General features: G+C 34.9%; 2 protein-coding genes across 2 annotated transcripts; both read left to right on the top strand.

The window, feature by feature from the left end:
* Positions 1-983: 983 nt before the first annotated feature.
* On the top strand, positions 984-4205 carry LOC114185449 (large ribosomal subunit protein eL20z). Its single transcript, XM_028073170.2, has 4 exons — positions 984-1386; positions 2245-2320; positions 3543-3657; positions 3876-4205. The coding sequence occupies exons 1-4, from the start codon at positions 1140-1142 to the stop codon at positions 3933-3935; spliced, it is 498 nt and encodes a 165-aa protein (XP_027928971.1). The 5' UTR covers positions 984-1139; the 3' UTR covers positions 3936-4205.
* A 15477-nt stretch (positions 4206-19682) lies between these two features.
* LOC146886398 (uncharacterized) lies at positions 19683-20482 on the top strand. Its single transcript, XM_085673425.1, has 2 exons — positions 19683-20369; positions 20459-20482. Exons 1-2 carry the CDS (start codon positions 19683-19685, stop codon positions 20480-20482), a joined length of 711 nt encoding a protein of 236 aa, XP_085529551.1.

The raw sequence follows: 20482 nt of genomic DNA, 5'->3' as shown, positions 1-20482 counted from the left end.
AACAACTACTTTAGATGCAAATTTTTGCTCACAAGATGGGATTATGAGGATTACTATTGACCCTTTTAATCATCCTAATGTACCTGACGATGTTGGAATTGTGTTGAAGCCACACGCTCCACACATTAAGTTTGTTGATGTGAACAATGACAATAAATTTTTAGTGGTGATCTTTATTGGCTTGGCTACAGAGCACAAGGAAAGGTTGGTAAATAAGGAAAAAAGGTTAGTCATTTGAAAACTTTGTTGATAAAAAATTTAAATTGCATGCACATTTATTTTTCTTTTTTTAGCATAAGTAGAAAAAAATTTAGAAATTTTTTTATTTTATTGACAGTTGTCATTAATATTTTGTTAGGGGGAAAGTTAAATCGAGAACTTCTCTCACCATTCTTTCTAAACCTCGTTAAACTAATTTTATTTCTCCTAAATGTTAGGAAGAAGGATCGAATCCTTCATCTTTTCCTCTTTTCCCTTCCTTTTAACCACTATGAAATATTGACATATATGAGCATTATATTTTTGTAGAAAAAAAAATTTAAAACATTGCAAAAATATGCATTTATTCTTTATTTATCATATTTTTTGTGACAAACTTTTTTATAAAATATTTTTAGGAGAAAATAAATGAAAAAATAATTTTCTTTCATAAATTAAAATGTCTATACTTCGTGCATAAGCTCTCTAATCTAACATTTCTAACTTTTTACTTTTAGTTTGTGCATAAATTAGTTTGAATTTACACAACAATTGTTTAATTTTTTCTTTTTTGTGAGTGATTAGGAAAAAGTTGATAAACTAACTCACTAAGCATGTGTCCGTGTTTGTGTGTAAATCCTGTTCCTTTCCACGTTAGTGTCTAAGAAAACGTAAAATATTCATTTAACGCGAATTATACACCTTCCCAAACACGCTCTAACCGAACGCGATTTTCCCTTTTACAAAACTTTTCAGAAACGCTAAAATATTTACACTTTGCCGAAAATCTTGATACAAGTTGGTCCACAAAACAAAAAGTCACAATCATCCGTTTCCCATTCATTCATTCATTCATTTCCACTGCTCTCTCTGATCGCACCATCCACCATTCCGCAGTAGTCAAATCAAAACCCTCTGAGAGACCACGTAACAGAACAAAAATGGCCGAAGAGGACCAGCCCAAAGCCTCCATCGTCGGCCACCAACACCAGCACCATCACCACCACCCTCCGCCGCAGCCACTACCCGGTCCACCACCACAGTATGGCACCTTCCAAGGCGTCGCCAACTACCCTCCTCCGCCCGAGCCACATCCCGCTATTGGCTTTCCCCAACCTGTTCCACCGGCCGGCGCCGTCAACGCCGGTCCTCTTCCACCGTACTACCCGGGATACCAAGCAGTACCCGGTATGGCTCTGCCCTTTGATTCTTATTTTATATTAGTCTCCTGGTTTTTATTTGAGCTTGGAAACGAAAGGTCCCAAATTTGGTTTCTGGAATGATTATTCGTGTGATGGTTTGGGTCAAAGATCGGAACTTTCGAGATCGGGTTAGCTTTGTTTTGTTCTGCTTGATTTGTACTGCAAGAGAGAGAGAGAGAGAGAGTTAGGTCAACTGTTTGTTTGTGGAAATTTGGGGTTTGAGGAAAAGTTTCTGTTCCTGGGTTGACTTGGTTTTTGTGAGTAAGACTTCTGGTTTGTTTTTGTCTGATCAGTGGAGTTTGATAGTGGTTGTTAGTGTGGTGACTGGAGTGATTCGGACAATGTTGTTCGCAGTTTGATGGTGTAGAGTTCAATCGATTCGGTGACTGGTGATTCAGGGTTTTTGCTTAATCACTGGTTTGACTGTGATTACTTGTTATCCCTTTCCATCCTGGTTTTTGCTTATTCGATGTTGGCTGTGATTGAAGTTGCGGGATAGGTTACAGGAAGATCTGGCAGGTTGATAGACTGCTAGAAGCACTAGATCTACTCTGTTTGATAATCTTACAATTATCATTAAGACTTGTATATGCTGATTCGCTTAAGAGTCATGTTTATAGTGAGCTATTCGTGTTGTTGCATTCAATTTAATAGTTAGAAATTTTGCAGCATTTGTCTGGTGAGAGCAAAGCTGGTCATGTTAGGAGCAATTATGAGCATTTGGCTTTTATAATTTAGAAATTTATGTGCGGGAGTTTGGTGATCATGTCTCTTTGTTGGGTAACAGGCTTAATTTTCCAGTCTGCTAGATTTTGATATGTTTTGTTCTGTGATATTGATTCAGGTTATGCAGTTGCTGAAGGAAGACCTGTAAGAGAGCGGCGCCTTGGTTGCTGTGGCCTTGGTTGTGGCTGGTGTCTGTGAGTAAATTTAATGCTTAGTGGCATACTACTTATCAGAAATAACTTGTAGATAACTAGATATGAGGAAATAAGGATTTTGACTTGACCTTTGTGCGCATGACATTTGAAGCTATGTATTATATAAATATATTATAAATAGAAATAATATGCCATCCAAAGCCACACTATAGTTTCTAGCCTATTCTGTTGGTGAAGATTGCTAAATCCATGTAGCAAAAGAATTCCTCTTTTTTATTCGTTGTAGAGTATGTCATATATAGTGTTTGTTTGGTTTATGTTAACTTCAATCTTCTGCTTTTGGATAATTGCTTTATCTTTTATCACCAATCATCATTAACATCTTCATCAACAAAAGTTGATCTTATTTAATGCTGAAACTTAAATCTCAAATTTGTCTATTGTGCTTTAGGAAAATTCTCTATTTCATTTCTAGTGTTATTTTTCTTTTATTGTGAGTGCATTCTTGTTTTTCTTTACTGGAACTGGAATATCATAGCTTTCTCATTATGTTTGCATTTAAATAGATGGGGAGTGGAACTTATTACAACTTGAGAGGGAGAGAAGGGAAATGGCATAGGATTTGCCATTTCATGAGACCCTTCTCAAACATTAACTCATTTTACGTGTTTTGAACATGGTCACCTTCTGGACAAAACTGCTTTGAGTTACCAGCAGTTCCTGTTTTGGTGTCTACACCTGTTCTTTCTTATTGACACCCCTTTCCCACCTCTTACCGCCTTGCCATTCAGAGAAAGGTGGTTGAAGCCATTATTTGATCGGTTTATGATCAGGTTGAACTCGCAGATATTCTGCCATATCACTGTACATATACGTTAGCATACTCTATTCACAATGTCAGACGGGTGGGCCGTTTACACATAAATTGTTCCAATTAACTTGATTAATAACATCTCATAGAATTATATTTTGCGTTGGTTCGAGAATTTTTTTTCACTGCCAGTGAACTTGAACCTGGGGGATCATTTCAGTCTTAATCTGACTTCTGGCATGATGGAGATGGTTCATATATGATTCCATTTTCTTTTTGTATTATCTTATAAAATGCTAGAGCGATTTATGTTCAGCCCTTTTATATTACTTAATGTTAATTCTCATATATTATTTTCCTTTCTTTTCTCATGTGTTGATACTTGATGAGCCACTTACTTTGAAGTTAATATTGGCTGTTGATTTCCAATAACTTTTGTTTTTGTAAAAGGTTTATACTAGGCTTCTTTCTTGCTGCTATTCCATGGTACGTTGGGGCAATAATTATGCTGTGTTCCAGAGTAGACCACCGAGAGAAACCTGGATATGTTGCTTGTGTAGTTGCTGTAAGTGATTTTATCCTTTCTTATTCACTTGAAGCCTGTTTCAGCTCTCTCAAGTTCTTGTATTCTTTTAGCTATTCTATTACTTGTCTGAATTTTGTTATATAGGGTTTTTGCACTAAACCTCTTGGTTTTATCTCCACATTACCAGAGTTTTTTGGAGTGTTAGTTGCATGTAGCATTAGAAGGTAACACCATGTTTGTGAAACTGCTTTTCGCAGGCTGTTCTGGGTACAATTGCGATTATTCTTGGTGTGACAAAGGGAGCAGATGACTGGTAATCAATCTTCACGTTAAAAGCTGTAAAGTTTGGTAGACGAGTGTATGTAAAGTGAATCAGTTGCTTAATATTATGTGTGAGTGCAGTTTATGTATTCACTGAAAACTGATACCATATGTAGTTTGTATTGTTTGATTTATTATTATAAGGTTCTTTGGGTCCTTACTTTTATATTTATCATCGGGCAAGACTTATGTACTTCAATATTTGTATGAAACATTTATACCTAGTTAACAATCACAACTTATACGTATGAAAGTTTATCTTGTAATTGATCTCTTTTTCTTAATACTTCATATTTTTTGTTTCTATAGGATTTATGTTACAGAAATGAACTGTATTTTATGCAAAGAAATTGACCCATGTGAAGCTGTGATGGGCCCACAACAGATCAAATTGTTTTGCAAAGGGACTGGACAATTATACTGAAAGAGAATTTAAAATTAAAAATGCAAAAAGTTAAAAAAAAAATAAAAAAGTGAGTAAACCATCGAAACTATTTCAAGTGATAGGTTTTTAACTCAAGATTAGCATATAATAGCAATAACTATTTGAGTAACAATTGGAGTCAGTAAAGGAACAGAGAAGAAAAGGTACTAAAACTGTAGAAGTTTTACGAGAAATGATAATGTAACTAGTTTTTCTACCCGTCGGGACTTTTTTAAATATTTTTTTATTATTATAAAGTAATTTAAGTTTTTAATACAATGGCAAAAGACAAAGTAACTAATAATAAAAATTGTAAATGTAATGATTAATGAGTGGTGTATAATAATATCTATTTGATGTAATAAATCTAATACTATATATAATTAAGAATTAATAAATAACAAGTTTTTCAATAAAATATTATTTCTGAATTATCTAAATTCAATTTTTTTTTTCAAAAAAACATATCAAAAAGAGTTTCAGGCTCTTCTCTTACTCTCTTCTCTCTCTTTTTTTTCTCTTTTCTCTCGGACTTTCTTCTTACTCTCTCTTATCTCACTTTCTCTCACTCTTCGGGAACTTCAACCCAGTGGGGGAGGATCATTGGGGGCACGGATGGGCATGTCCCCTCCCCACAATTTTTAATTTTTTATATTATATATATTAATTATTTTTAATTTTTTATTATATATAACATGTAGAAAGTGATAAATATTAAAATACAAAGTTAAATGAGATATCTTTTTATTTATTTTATAAGACATAATATTTAATGTTAATAAATATTAAAATATAAAATCAAATGTAATAAATAATAAAAATATTTATTAAAATATTTTTTATTTTCTTTTTTATTGCATTTTTAATTTTTTCACAAGTTATATTGATCTCATATTCTCATGTTTTCTTTTCGTTTTGAGAAAAAAAAAACAGTTAACTACAAATTTATTCTTTTTTCTTTCATTTATCGTTTGTTCTCTTTCATTTGTGAAGACAAAAGGTAACTTTTTCACCTTACTTGATAGTGAAATATTTGTTTAATAGTGAACATTATTTTTTACCACATGAGCCTTATATTCATTTTTTATGATTATAGGAAAAAAATGATTGTACTATGTGTTTTTTCATAATCATCTTTTAATGGGACTTGATTGTCATTGGTTTTTTTCTTTTAGTAACTTAATTTTTATTTTTTTAAGTAAATTATGATAAATTATTTTTTAATCTTAAACTTAAAAAAGAAATAGGTATATTAATGAAGAATAAAAGAATAGATTTATTTCTTAAAAGTGATAAAAAGAAAGCTATTGGTGAAGAAGGAATCAATACAAATTCAATATCTTAGCTTTATGTATCCTGAATCATGATACAAATAATCATATTATTCTATTAGAGGAGCGTGTTTTATATTAATATTTTAGAACATGTTTATCTTTACATTGAAAAAGAAATAGTTGAAAATTTTAGTTTTGACTCAATTATGGATGAGTTCAAAAATCTGAAAAACGAAAGACAATCCTTTGTATATGTGTGATTTCTTTTTTAGATACACGATTATACTAAATTATTTATACATTTTTATTATGTTAATGACAATAATTAAATATATAAATTTTGAATTTTGAGTATATTATTTTGGCTCCCCCAACATTATTAGTCAAGATCCGCCACTGCTTCAACCCACCGTCAACCATACTAACTCTGTGAACCACAACACTAACCATCATGGTCGCACAAGTTACGATTGTGCCAAATTTTTTCTTCTTCTTTAAAATTTGAATGGTTTTGATGTTTTCTTATATTGATGAATGTATATTTTCTACGAGATGAATAAAATATTTGAAGAGCACAATAAAGATAGAATATCTCAACCTTTCACTCTTTGACGACGACATTAAAGGTACGAAATTTTGAGATTGTGTTGGATCTTTTGTTCTTCTATAAGATTTGAATGATTTTGATGTTTTTTTATACTGATGAATGTATATTTTCTGCGATGTGGATCAAATATTTGAAGAACACAATAAAGGTTCAATCTTTGTACCTTTCACTCTTTGAAGACGACAATAAAGCTACGAAGTTTTTAGACTGTGCCGGAGCTTTTGTTCTTCTGTAAGATTTGAATGGTTTTTGAATTTTTTTAAACCGATGAATATATATTTTTTGCGAGGTGGGTCAAATATTTGAAGAACACAATAAAGGTTGAATCTTTGAACCTTTCACTCTTTGAAGACAAGCTACGAAATTGTTAGACTGTGTCGCATCTTTTGTTGTTCTGTGAGATCTGAATGGTTTGATGTATTTTTCACTGATGAATGTATATTTTCTGTGAGATGAATCAAATATTTGAAGAACACAATAAAGGTTGAATCTTTCAACGATTCACTCTTTGACGACGACAATAAAGCTACAAAATTTGTAGACTGTGTCGAATCTTTTGTTCTTTTGTAAGATTTGAATGGTTTTTGAATTTTTTTTAAAACTGATGAATGTATATTTTTTGCGAGGTGGATCAACTCAAATATTTGAAGAACACAATACAGTTTCAATCTTTCAACCTTTCACTCTTTGATGACGAGAATAAAGGTACGAAAAAATTTTATACTTTGGCTAATATTTTGTTCTTCTTTAAGATCTGATTGTTTGTTTTTCTAAGTTTTTATTCATTAGTTTTGATTTTAAGTTCCTAATTACTCAACATGTAACTTTTTGATAAATATATTTTTAATAAAGCTTTTATTGTATAATTTTTTATTTAACGAGTTTTTATTTTATAGTGTTTATTTTGTTATTTGTTCTAATGTTATTATTATTTTTCTTTAATAAGTGCTACTTAATTGTTGGTATGTGTATTCCCAAGAAATTGCAATAAATTTGAAGCATGATTATATACGGTTGTGACTCTTTAAATAGGTATGACTTCTCCTATTCTCTTCATATATATTCTTAATGTTGAGGAATTCTTCATTGCCAATTAACAAGTAATAATCTTCTTTTTCTTCTATTACCAATCTTCTTCATTACCACTCTATTATTGTAACATTTTGGTCGGATATTACGAATTTAAATAAATAAAAATTCAATAGATAATAATTACACATTAATTTATTTTATCTTTTCCTAAAAACAAGGAAAAATGAAAACTTCTATTAAAATCTCTATTAACTCAAAAACCACAATACATAAATATCGACTACAAGTTCCAAGTCAAATAAAAATAAACGTTTACAAAATTCCAAAATCCATAAATAATAAAAATTTTGTAAAAGTTTTTCCCACGCTATCCCCGCTCCGGCTCTATGCCTCACCAGAACCACCTGTAACATCATTTACTCCCATGTAACGCATTATACAATCATCGCCAAACATAAGCAAATAGGGTGAGCTAACATTATAAAATTCATATATATATTTCAAATATATAAGCACACACATATCAAAGGAACTCTATCCTTTGATTTCATACCACATGGCCACCACCTTGTTTATCCATGTTCTACGTCTTTAGATGAATACCTAAAGATACTTTTGCTACCACAACTACAAGCCACAACTTGTAGAACACGTGCGGGAAAACTGCTACAGATCACACTCTATAATGCTAGGTGGAGTTCCCAATACAAAGCATAGTTTGTAATGTCCCAATACTACCAAACTCGTCGGCTAATTACCGAGGAGGGCAATCTTTCTAGACCCATCTGTACGAGCCACAACTTACACACTCACACTGGCAACACTCGTCAATCCGAGCCACAACTCAAGGATTCCTTGTGTTCATCCGCCATCCCGAGCCACAACTCAAGAGATGTCATTCCGAGCCACAACTCAAGGAATGCCATGTGTTTACCCTCTATTCTAAGCCACAACTCAAGGAACATCCCAGCAAGTAGACCTTTAAGGTATCACCCAAAGCCTTGTAGACCACGCACCTCCAAAGCATTCAAATATTTTGTCTCTTCATTATTGCCTGAAACTGCCTTGGAGCTGCCAGGCAAAATTTTGTTCCACACCGCTTGGCGAAACTCCTCTGCCGCTAGGCGCTTCGTGCCTCTGATGCCATTGACTTTACAACTATCGTCTAGCGGGACTACCCTCATCACAAGCGCCACGCATCACAATAGTCCCATGGAATAGTAGTTATCGCTTGACGGTCCAAACCCCACCGCCAGGCACTACACCAATACAACGAATTGTATTGGTTTAGGCACATCAGAGTAGATTTCAATCCTTCTCAATGCCTTCATAACACATCACATAATTAGCAATCACATAAGTTCTATTCAATAGTCCTGAAACTCACTTCTCTTATGCCTTGCTATCATACTCATCCTCATTGATCGATTCACCCTTTTGACTACACCAATCCCTTATAATCAACTAAGGACAACCATATTACTCAACTATAGTCTAGAGTCACAACATACCTAAAACCCATCACTGTGTCCAATTATTACATCAATCTCCACTCAATTACAAGTAACATACCAATTATACCTTATTTTAGAATTATAACACATATTCACCTTAGGCAACTCCACTTTATAGCCCAACTCCTAAATTAGATTATGCCTCATCATTTAGCATTTTGGTTTACATTGACATCTATTGTGCTATCATTATATTCAAATCTTTTAACACAACTCAGCATTTAGAATTCTCTCTAATCTCACTCCATGTATTACTTACTCTTCATAATACCATAGCCAACATATTCTAACTTTACTTTTTAATACCCTAAATTGACCCCACAAAGAATTCCCAACTTGCTACAAGTCCAACTACTCTGTGCCACTGGTTTGGTCTGGCACTTGGCGACAATCACAATGTCGTTAGGCAGTGCATACCATAATGGGAATTTCCCCGAATCCTCCTACGCTTGAGAACCCTAAGATCACCATCATCCTTATTTCACCCATTCATCAAACCATAATACAATCCACCGCAACCAAGTATCAAATTAACATAAAATGAACCACTTTCAGTCCAATTCACGTTGCAATTGATTCCTAAACGCAAAATCCCCCCAATTACTCAAACCGTAATAAAAGTAAATACAATAATAATCTAATTTCTTCATATCACCTCATAATTTCATAATTAGCCCCTTCCATTTAATCAATTCATGATTAAAACACCTTTTCCATCGATCAAAAATAGCCTAGAACATAGAAGACCTAAAATCGAGACAAATTTGGCTTGCGTCACTTGGCGGGTGTTCATAACCGCCAGGCGGATCATCTAAAAACCCAGGAAACTGGGTGGGACAACTTGTGTCGCCTGGCGGCATGAGCTAGCCGTCAGGCGGTTCCTCACAAGAACCCAAAAAATCACTAAAATCTGCATGAGTTGTGTGACGACTTTGAAGGCCCGCCAGGCGGTTGCTGGAAAATTTCCAGAAACTACGAAATTAAACAGAATCAGATAAGCCTCAATCATCCAGTTATACATATATCATGCAAAATAAATATTACAAATCAAAATCACGGAGTTCAGCTCCCCTAACCTGGAATTCCTTGCTACACTTGATAGTTTGAAGTCTCCCCTTGATCAACAAGGACCTCTTTATTTCTTCCTTAATTCAGCTCTCCTTCTCACTCAATTAGCACAATAGATGCTTTGTAGATCCTCTCCTCACAACCCTCATAGAAGCCAATAAAAAAAACTCTATCTCTTTCCCTCAATTGCCTCTTTAATCATAACTTAATAATGGTTAATGCTAGAAAACGAATTTCAATCATTGATATCGCTGTCGTTAGGCGATCAAATTACCACTACTTTAGCAACTTCAGTATTGCCAGTTTGTAGTGAAGAAAATAGTTAGGGTTAAGATAACCCTGAGTCATCTCACAACGAATACAGAATTGATCTCAAATATTTGATTCTCAAAAATGCAATTAAAACTAGCAACTATAACAATAGGGGGGTTTTGATATGCAAAGATAATGACACGGAAGATTGTAAACACAATAATAGTAAATAGGTTAATTCCACTGCTTTTTCTAAATAAGATTCTTCATTGGTTATCTAGAGATTATTGTTAGATTAATTATTGTTGTTGTTTTACAAATCAATCAATGTAAAGACTCAATTCATTTGTTGACATCCTCACTTTTAATCAAAGTACAGTCTCAATTAAAAGTGAGAATTATTAGATTGTCCATAGTAAATTCAATCAAAGTACAGTCTCAATTAATTTTACTATGCCTAATCATGTCTATTCCTTTGTTTCTTTACCAAATAGAAAACTTAATTAATCAAAGTAAAGTCTTGACTAATTTTAGTTAAAGTAATTACCTCTAATCAAATTAAAGTCTCAATTATTGGCAAAAACTTATTTAATCAAATGAAAGTTTCTAAACAAAATCAAAGTAAAGTCTCAATTTAATTTAAAAACCTTTTAACTCATATGATTAGCATGTATGTAGATTTTAAATCATTATTTTCTATTCGATTAAGAAGCAAAGGACATAGATAAACAAAAACCACAACAATAATCAAAATAACAAAACATATAAATTCATCTAACCTCAGAATCCATTTAAGAAATTACAGTGGAATCAACCCTAAAAGCTTAGCCCTCCATGGCTTTGATGGAATACATGATGATATGAAAGAAAGAAAATAAAAGAAAGAATGAGAGATGTGGTGGAGATGGTATCTGCCAAAACCAGAGAGTTCTAAGTGTCTAAGCTGTCAGTTGTAAATTGTCAGTCCCTTCTGCTCCCTTAAGTCTCTTTATATAGGCTTCAACTGGACTTTGGGCTTTATCTGTCAGTTGCTAAAATCTTTTATTTTTATTTAATTAATTAGCAACTTAATTCCTGTCCAATTTCCAATTCTGCCCTTCTCATTTAACCATATTTACAGTTTTGACCAGAGTTGACTGCTAACTTTGACCAGTTCACCAGAGTTGACCAGAGTTGACCAGTTTTGACCATTTCAGTGTCCATTGAGAGACTACCACGTGTCAGCTCTTCCAAATCAGATTTCTCTCTCCTTCCTTAGGGTTTGTTCCTCCTTTGACGGCTGAAACGTGATGGTGGCAGCGGCAAAGCTCGCGGATTGCTACTGTTCATGGTGGCTGCGGCAAAGCTCGCGGTGGTTGCAGGTGCGTGGCTATTGGTTCCGGCGAAGTGTTGCAGGTCCGTGGCTGCTGGTGCGCGGTGGTTCAAGCGAAGGTGGCAGAGGTTTGTGTGTCTGGTTCGATCTGCGGTGGTGACTGCGGAAATGGAGCAGGTGCAATGGTGCGGAGCGTGAACGGAGAGGATGGTTGTTGTGGTGGCCGCCATGGTTGTGCGCGAGGAAGAAGAACTCGCTGGTGGCTCGCGCGTTTGCAGGTGCAGTGGTGTCGCGATGATGGTGGCGTTGCGGAGAAGGCGCCGCTGGTTCGTGGTGGTGGTGCGCGGAGCTGCAATGGTGGTAGAAAACGACGGCGCGAATGGAAGAAGATGGTGGTGTTCGGATTGGTTGCTGCTGTGGTGCGGAGAAGGTGCGACGCGGGGATGATGGAACGCTGCCATGGCTGACGCGCTGTGGAGAAGACGGAGGCGGCAGATGCAGTTTCGTGGTGGTGGTGTGCGGAGCAGTAGCTGCCTTGGTGGTCGTGAGTATGGTGCGCGATGGTGGTGCGGTGGCCGGCGAGATTGGCAGCGGCGGCTGTGTGGAGGGTGGAAGGGAAATTAGGGTTAGGGTTTCATGTGTGAGATGGAGGAGATGATGACGTGGCAAGATCTGAGTGGTCAATTTGGTGAGTGGAGGATTATGACACGTGGCAGCTTATGGTTGGCTAATTTTAAAAGGTGAGGATTGCCACATGGCATAATCTGGTTGAGTGGAGTTTAAGTGGTAGGAGGGGTGCAACTTAGTGAAAACTGGGGGTGCAGAACAGGTTTTTGGTGGTCCACTTTGTAGGAGTGTGCAAATAAAATCTGGGGGTGCATTTAGCTCCTGATTTATTCTTTTTCAAAATTTCTTGATTTTGGACTTATTTTGTAACTTTGAATATTTTAAAATCACACTATTAGTTGACCAAAAATCAATTCCAGCTACATTAACAAACGTTAGAATATCCAATAATATTTTATGCAACTAAAATCAATTTTTACGCCACTTTTACCAAACTTACTCAATAAATCCAATAATCACAAATCCTAATTAAATCAATCTTTAAGCACAGAAAATTCAATTAAATCCCCAAATTTAAATATTAAATGAGGGCAAAAATTTGAACTCATCACACACCCACACTTATCCTTTTGCACTCCTGGGCAAAATTGAATAATTTCAAAACTTTTTTCTGAGGTCTTTTATTCCATATTTTCAGTGGATTAAAGAAATGAATACCAATGGAAACAGATCAAACTTCTAGAAATCATGTTGTCATGCACAAACAAATGGATAAAATTTTGTTTTTCACACATGAGTTAATCTTTTGAGTTTACAAGATAAACAAATATGAAAGAGAAACACTCAAGTCAAATATATATTTTCTCACCAAGATTCGCTCAAGTATTTTGGCTTGTGTTTTCACTCAAAATACCCATGCAAGTAAACACTCTCAATGCTTAGCAAGACTCTAATATTCACAGCTTTCAGAAAACATGCATTCAAAAATCATGAGGACTTTTCACAGGTTATAATGAGGCCAAGGCAAAGGTAGGAAAAATTTTAGGATTTGCGTGTTTTTGAAATAGTAGGGAAGAAAGAGTTATGGAGCATAGTTTCAAAAACAATCCTTTTTTTTCTTTGTTGTTTTTTTTTTCTCTTTTATCCTTTGTTGCTCTTTTTTCAGACAGCAATCATTTTTCATTTCAACACTCTATCATCAACAATTATTTTCCTTTTGCCATTTTTACAACTTTATGGGGGAAATACTCACCCCCACACTTTATTCCTCAACCGATCTCAACATAATCCACTAGCTCCTTCTTTCTCCCTAAGGTAAGGAAAAACATGGTCTTTTTCTTTTTAAGGTTTAGCAATATGCTCAAAACAAGAAAAAGAGGTTTAAGCTTAAGGGGCTACCAATGGATCAATGTTATGGTTAGCTTATTTGGCCAAGTAGCTAAAAACAAGAAATGCCTCAGTCATATCAAATCATGCATGTTCACCTAAGATGCAAAACAACAGAATCAAGCTAAACATTTGAGTGCCAACAAGACATGAGCAAATCACACAAGAAAAATAGGAATCACACATGGTAGTTCATACTTACAATAAAGCTCAAAACTCACAAGGTCAAAAACTCTTTCACAAAAGATTTATTCCAGAAACTCTCAAATCAACTCAATCGGTAAATCACAGAAACAATTCATTCATAGCACATGACTCTTATTTTCCCAGAATTATGATCGTTCCAATTAGTAAATCAAATCCAAAAATCCAATGTCAATATGTTTTATTGAAAACAAAAACTTCTTCTTTTTTTTTTTAAAATAAAAACAAACAGAAAACAAAATTAGAAAAGGAAAAACAAAACAAATAGAAAACAAAAACAGAAAAGGGGGAAATCTCCCCACACCCCCACACTTTATCCATGCATTGTCCTCAATGTATTCAATATGTATAAAATGCAAAGAAAAAGTATGAAGTCTACTTACCTCCTCAAGGTGGAAGGTATGAGGGAGAAGTTAAGTTCATCCCATCCATCGTCTTGTTCAACATATCTTGATTTTCATTGAATATCCGAAGACGATGCCCATTAACTTTAAAAGTTCTTGCTGAAGATTCTTCCTTGATCTCCACTGCTGCATAAGGGAAGACTTCTGTAACAATGTATGGTCCTTCCCAAGTAGAACGCAACTTACCACTCATGTGACCAAGCTTGGATTTGTATAGTAACACTTTCTGGCCTACCTTGAAATCCTTTCTAGCCACAAGCTTTTGGTCATGGAACTTCTTGGTTTTCTCTTTGTAGAACTTTGAATTTTCATAGGCTGCAAGCCTAATCTCCTCTAGTTCTTGCAACTGAAGCTTTCGCTCATTTCCTGCTTCTTCCAAATCCAAGTTGCATGCTTTCACGGCCCAATAGGCCCGATGTTCAATCTCCACAGGTAGATGACAAGCCTTTCCAAAAACCACCCTAAAAGGTGACATACCTATAGGTGTTTTGTAGGCTGTCCTGTGTGCCCAAAGTGCATCATCCAATCTTGTGGCCCAATCCTTTCGACTAGGCTTCACTACTTTCTCTAGTATCTTTTTAATCTCTCTGTTAGAGATCTCTGCTTGTCCATTGGTTTGGGGGTGATATGGTGTAGCAATGCGATGTGTCACCCCATACTTCTTCAACATGTTCTCAAGTAGCCTATTACAGAAATGAGTCCCCTGATCACTGATGATGGCTCGTGGTATCCCAAATCTGCAGAAAATGTTAGACCTAACAAAACTCATAACAACTCGAGAATCATTAGTCCTTGTAGCTATGGCTTCCACCCATTTGGAGACATAGTCTACAGCAAGCAAAATATAAGAAAACCCAAAAGAAGGAGGAAAAGGACCCATAAAATCAATACCCCAAATATCAAATACCTCCCAATATAGCATGGGTTGTTGAGGCATTTCATCCCTTCTTGTAATGGATCTAGCTGGGTATTTAATTGAATTTGTGTGCTTAAAGAGTGATTTAATTGATAATTCTGATAATTAGGTTGTTTGAGCTCGTGTGATAAAAATGTCTTAAAAAGTGATTTTTAGCTGCATAAATTATTTTTGGATATTTTAACGTTTGTTGATGCAGCTGAAGTTAAGTTTTAAGCTCATTTAGAGGTGTGGAAATAAATTGATTAAAGCTTCATGACACCTTAAAGATAAATCAAAGAATAAGAAATTATAAAAAGCACAAAAATTCAGGCCAAGCATTGCATGAAGACGACAAGAAAAACTTGGAAAAGTGAAGAAGTTTGGCTAAACCAAGAAGAAAGGAACAAAAAAATTGGACCTTGCGGTTTTCTTTATCTTTATGATAGAAGATAATTTGGGAAAATATATCTTTAGATATTTTATTTGATATTTTTAAATAATTATCTTATTTAATTATATCATAGAATATTAAAAGATAATAACTACCGAATCTGTTTAAATATGACAAGATCTTCTTGAATCTTTTTAGTTACACAACAAACAAATATATCTTGAAGATATTGGATTATTTAGAAGATAATTTAAGGAGATTGCAAAGGGTTGATTTGGAAAATTAATACAAATACTAATTGGTGATAATTTATCATATATCTTTAATTAATTAATTAATTTAATTATATTAGATATTGATATTATCAACCAATTATATTTGTCAAACAGTCTATATCTCTCCAAATATTTTTAAATATTTATCTTTATCTTTATTTTAAAAGATATTTGAGAGATTTTAGCAACAGAAAAGCCCTGTCCAATTCCTATATAAAGAGACCAAGGGAGAAGCAGAAAAAAAACAAGCTGGGGACTTCGGAGTTTTGGAACCCTTAGGGGTGCCTAATTTCGTTTCCTTTCTCTCTCTTTTCTTCTCTCTATTCTTCTTTTGTATTCCATGGATTGCTAAACTTCTTGGGTTGATTCCATTGTAATTTCATTATGGATTCTGAGGTTAGAATGAAATAATTTCTTTGTTCTTTTTATTATTGTTGAGGTTTTAATTTATCTATGTCTTTTATCTTTGAATCACATAAAAAGTAATGATTTTAAATCTATATGCATATTGATCATATGAGTCAAGGGTTTTTAAATTTAATTGAGACTTTACTTTGATTTTATTTAGAAACTTTCACATGATTAAATGAGTTTTTACCAATAATTGAGACTTTACTTTGGTTAAAGGTATTTACTCTAATGAAAATTAATCGAGACTTTACTTTGATTAATTAAGCTTTTTATTTGGTGAGGAGATAAAAGAATAGACATGATTAGGCATAGTAAAATTTGATTGAGACTGTACTTTGATTGAATTTACTATGGATAATCTAAAAGTACTCACTTTTAATTGAGATTGTACTTTGGTTAAAAGTGAGAACGCCAACAAATTAATTGAGACTCTACATTGATTAATTTGCAAATCTACAACAGTAATTAATTGAGCAATAATCTTTAGATAACCGATGATGAATCTATTTTGAAAAAGCAATGGAATCAATCTATTTTCTTTACTATTGTTTATATCTTATTTTATCTTCTTATCTTTATCCTTCATATTTTTATAATTTTATTTGACTAACTCTTGTATAGTTTTATAAGAACTAACTTGTTAAAAATCAATTCCGTGTTCGTTGGGAGACGACTTTGGGTTACTTTACCCTTACTATTTTGTTGACTACTTTTTTAACAATACTTATAAATAAGTAGTATTAATTTGATCGCGTCAACGACAGTGTTATCAAATTTGGCACCGTTGCCGGGGAACACGGTTAGAATTTTTATCATTTTAGTTCTTATTTTTATTCTTTTGATTTTGATTTTTGATTTTTTCACTAACATTTTTTTTTCTCTCAATTTTTGTACTAACATTTTTTTTTCTTTAGTTATTTTATTTTATTTTATTTAGTTATTTTTTTTAAGCATAGTTTTTGTTTGAGGAATTTTGATGGGAAATTTGTGAAACTAGTTGGGAAAAACTTTGGCTAAGGAAAGACAAGGTACTTAAGTTGTCCATTGAGACGCACCTCTCTTTCCTGGAAGTCTACTCTGTAACACCCCCGGATCCTCTTGGGCTTACCAGGCATCCCACCTGCCACCCTCAAACCGGTTGTGTTAGGTCTGCAGCCCAATACACCCCAACCCATCACCCTTCTCCGTCCATTCATACTGGGTGGGTTGTTGCCAGTGGAAATCGAACCCCCAACCTGACCTTTAACACCTCTGGCTCACCAGCAGATGCTACCAGTTGCGCTAAGGGGAGCTATCTATATTTTTCTTGTATATGTGGTATGGTTATTAGTGTTATTGTGTTATAGAAATCAGAAAGATGTTCAAGTGTGAGATTTCTTAGTGATTGTTGATGCGAAAGTGGATAAAAAAAATTGTAGGGTCTGTTTTTTTTATTGTTTTCCTTTTGGGGTTGGAGGTGTTTTCATGGGTGAGTACGTCGGAAGATTTAGATTAGGGGGAAGTTGCATGAACACAAGTTGAAAAATAAATAATTAGGTAATTGAAGTGTAAAAGATCATTAGGATTTGGAAAGTTATTTATGTGAATTGGGTACAGTGGAATCCTTTCTGAAAAGACAAAAAAAAATGAATCTAGAGGTGAATTAAAATTCTGGATTTCAAGATGTAGATATATTACATGTATTCATATAAAAGTATCAAAATGCAAGTGTGATTTTCTATATTAATTATGCAGGAATATAGACAACGTGTGTGTATATATATAATATTATATTAGGCATTGTATCAAATAAAAGCTAATCTAATATGAATAATGGTGGGTTGATATTACGTTTTGGTCTCAAAAGAAAGTGGCAGCGTGTTTTGTGTATATATAATGTATTGCATAGTAATGTATATGATATAGTAAAGATATATTAAAGGCTTTTGTAGTTAAATTATTATTATGTTTGTGCAGTGATTAAGCCAGGGGTTGAAATTGTAAGTATGAAGTTTTATTAGGTGTTGATCGTTGGAATAATAAAAGGTTAATATGTATTGGTAGCAGTGTAAAATAGTGATCTATTAAGTGTGAAATAAGTTTATAAAATGGGTGCAGTCACGAAAAATTGGAGATCGTGAGAAGAATGGTTGCGAGGTGCAGAAGTTTTCTTTATGAGTTATATTATAAAAATAAATAAATAAATAAGAATAAAAAAAATGACGATGTGATTAATGAAGGTGCAATAGAATTATGTAGTTGGTGCAGCACTTTTAAAAAAATATATATGATCCTAATATATACATGTGTATATATTATAAAGAAACATGTTGCAGAACATAGTTTCTGGTTTTGGATTGTATAATGTGAGGTTATATGACTGTGTTGATGTTAATTTTGGGTTGACATGAGGGTTTGGTTGGAAGGGGCTTTTGTAGGTACTGTTTGAGATGAATTTTGGATTTGGTATTAAAATATGCATTATTGTGTTGTTGTTTTAGAGATCCTAAGAGTATTATTAACTCTTGGATAAACTCAAGTTTCAACTCAATCTCAATTGTGAATGTATACATATATGTATGAATAATTGATGTATGGGATATGTGTTATTGTTTTTGGGAGTGCCTGGCACCTAGCGGCAAGAGGTTTTGCCAAGCGGTCTGCAACGCAACTTCGTCTGGCGGTGTCTAGGCAACGCCAGACAATAGCGTGCGAACAATGTATTATTTTGTAGCGTTTTACATCGATGGTCTTGAGAGTTTGGTTAGGGATATGCTGGACTAGTTACGAGCGGGGAGGTTCGTAACGGAGATTTGAGATGCGTGATTGATGCGGGCGGGGAGGTCCGTATCTGTTGTACTCTTGTGTGGGGATACGAGCGGGGAGGTTCGTATGTTCCGTGCTCACACTTGAGGCTACTATGAGCAGGGAGGTTCATAGTAGGTGTTCACGCATGTTGGACTACGAGCGGGCAGGTTCGTAGAGATGGACTATGGGCGGGCAGGTCTGTAGAGTTGGACCACGAGCGGGTAGGTTCGTGGGAGCATGATAATCCCTAAGGACCAAGGTTGTGCATGGATCTTTCTCATATAGGTTATGAGATTGGGGTATAATGTTATAAAAAGGTCGATAAACTAAAATTGACTAAGTTAGATTGGGTGAGGGTCAATTCTTATTATCTTATTATTTGTATAATTTTTCTTTCTCAGCTCACCCTTGCTTGTTTGTGTGTTTGTGTTTGGCGATGATCACGTGACTTGTTACGTGGGAGCAGACGTGAATTCAGGTGATCATGCTGATGCTTAGCAACAGAGCGGGGCTATCGATGGGGGATTTTCTTTATGCTATGCTTTCCTACCTTTTGTAATAGACATTATGATGTTTTATCCATTATGAACTTGTGATAAAGATGAAACAGTACGAATGGATTATAGCGAGACAAGTTTGAAATTTCCCGCGCTTGGGAATTTATTGAAATGTCTGATTTTCTTAAAGTATATTTTGTGAAAAATTAGTTTTATCTAGTAATATCCATCTGGGGTGTTACATTTGGTATCAGAGCATATGATTTCAAAATGATTTTTGGGCCTTGGGGAAGTGAGCTTATTGCGATTGTGAGATTAGTGTAAATTGACTGAATTGTAAGAGTTGTTGAGATATGTGTTATTGCATGGTGTGTATTGCTAATGCATTTTCAGAGATAACTTATAATGGTGTATGATACCTATGTACCAGAAACTAGGAAATGGCTGGTGGAAGAGGTAGAAGAATTGGTGCCAATAACTCAGCTGATGAAATTGCCCATGCTATTCACCGATTGGTTGACGCTATGCAGCCGCAACAGGTGGTGCTACCACAGCCTGCACCACGACCTGTCAGCATGGACGATTTCATGAGGCACAAACCAGGCAAATTCAATGGCGAGGCCACCCCTGATGACGCAGATGCGTGGATCAGGGAGTGCGAGAAGATATTCCGTGTACTAGGCTGCTCAGAGGAACAGAAGCTGGCCTATGCCACCTTTCTCTTGGTGAGTGATGCAGAATACTGGTGGGTTGGCATGCAGCAACAGATGGGAACTAGGGAGGAGGAAGTGAGCTGGGAGAATTTCAAAAAGAGATTTCTGGAAAAGTATTTTCCAGATAGTGCTAAACATGAGAGGGAGGCTGAGTTCTTGACCTTACAGCAGGGCAATATGACTGTACAGGCTTACGTTAACCGATTTGAATATCTGGCGCAATTTTACACACAGAATATCACAGAGGAATGGCGTTGTCGAAAATTTGAGAGGGGTCTACGACATGAACTGCTCAGGGTTCTGGTGCCACTCAGGATCCGAGAGTTTCCTCTCTTAGTGGAACAAGCGAAAAGTGTGGAACAGTTAGAGATGGGGCCTAGTCGAGTAGCCAGACCGCAGAGAAATGTTGTGGAGGCTAGACAACAAAAGAAGCCTTATAATCAACCTCAGACGTCGTCACACGGGTTGAAGTGTTTCCAGTGTGGGGGAGCACATTTAAAAAGAGACTGCCTCAGACTTACTCGTAA

This window comes from Vigna unguiculata, chromosome 5 (assembly GCF_037176805.1).
Source record: "Vigna unguiculata cultivar grain cowpea cultivar isolate G323 ecotype 2 chromosome 5, ASM3717680v1, whole genome shotgun sequence".
In the NCBI taxonomy this organism is placed as follows: domain Eukaryota; kingdom Viridiplantae; phylum Streptophyta; class Magnoliopsida; order Fabales; family Fabaceae; genus Vigna; species Vigna unguiculata.
Note: the sequence above shows the minus strand (reverse complement) of the source record. Positions and strands in the feature narration are given on the sequence as shown.

Coding starts and splice junctions, on each gene's coding strand:
- LOC114185449 (XM_028073170.2), top strand. CDS start 1,140: ATGGCCGAAGAGGACCAGCCCAAAGCCTCCATCGTCGGCCACCAACAC. Junction 1,387..2,244: donor GGGATACCAAGCAGTACCCG/GTATGGCTCTGC, acceptor ATATTGATTCAG/GTTATGCAGTTGCTGAAGGA. Junction 2,321..3,542: donor CTTGGTTGTGGCTGGTGTCT/GTGAGTAAATTT, acceptor TTTTTGTAAAAG/GTTTATACTAGGCTTCTTTC.
- LOC146886398 (XM_085673425.1), top strand. CDS start 19,683: ATGGCTGGTGGAAGAGGTAGAAGAATTGGTGCCAATAACTCAGCTGAT. Junction 20,370..20,458: donor CGCAGAGAAATGTTGTGGAG/GCTAGACAACAA, acceptor ACATTTAAAAAG/AGACTGCCTCAGACTTACTC.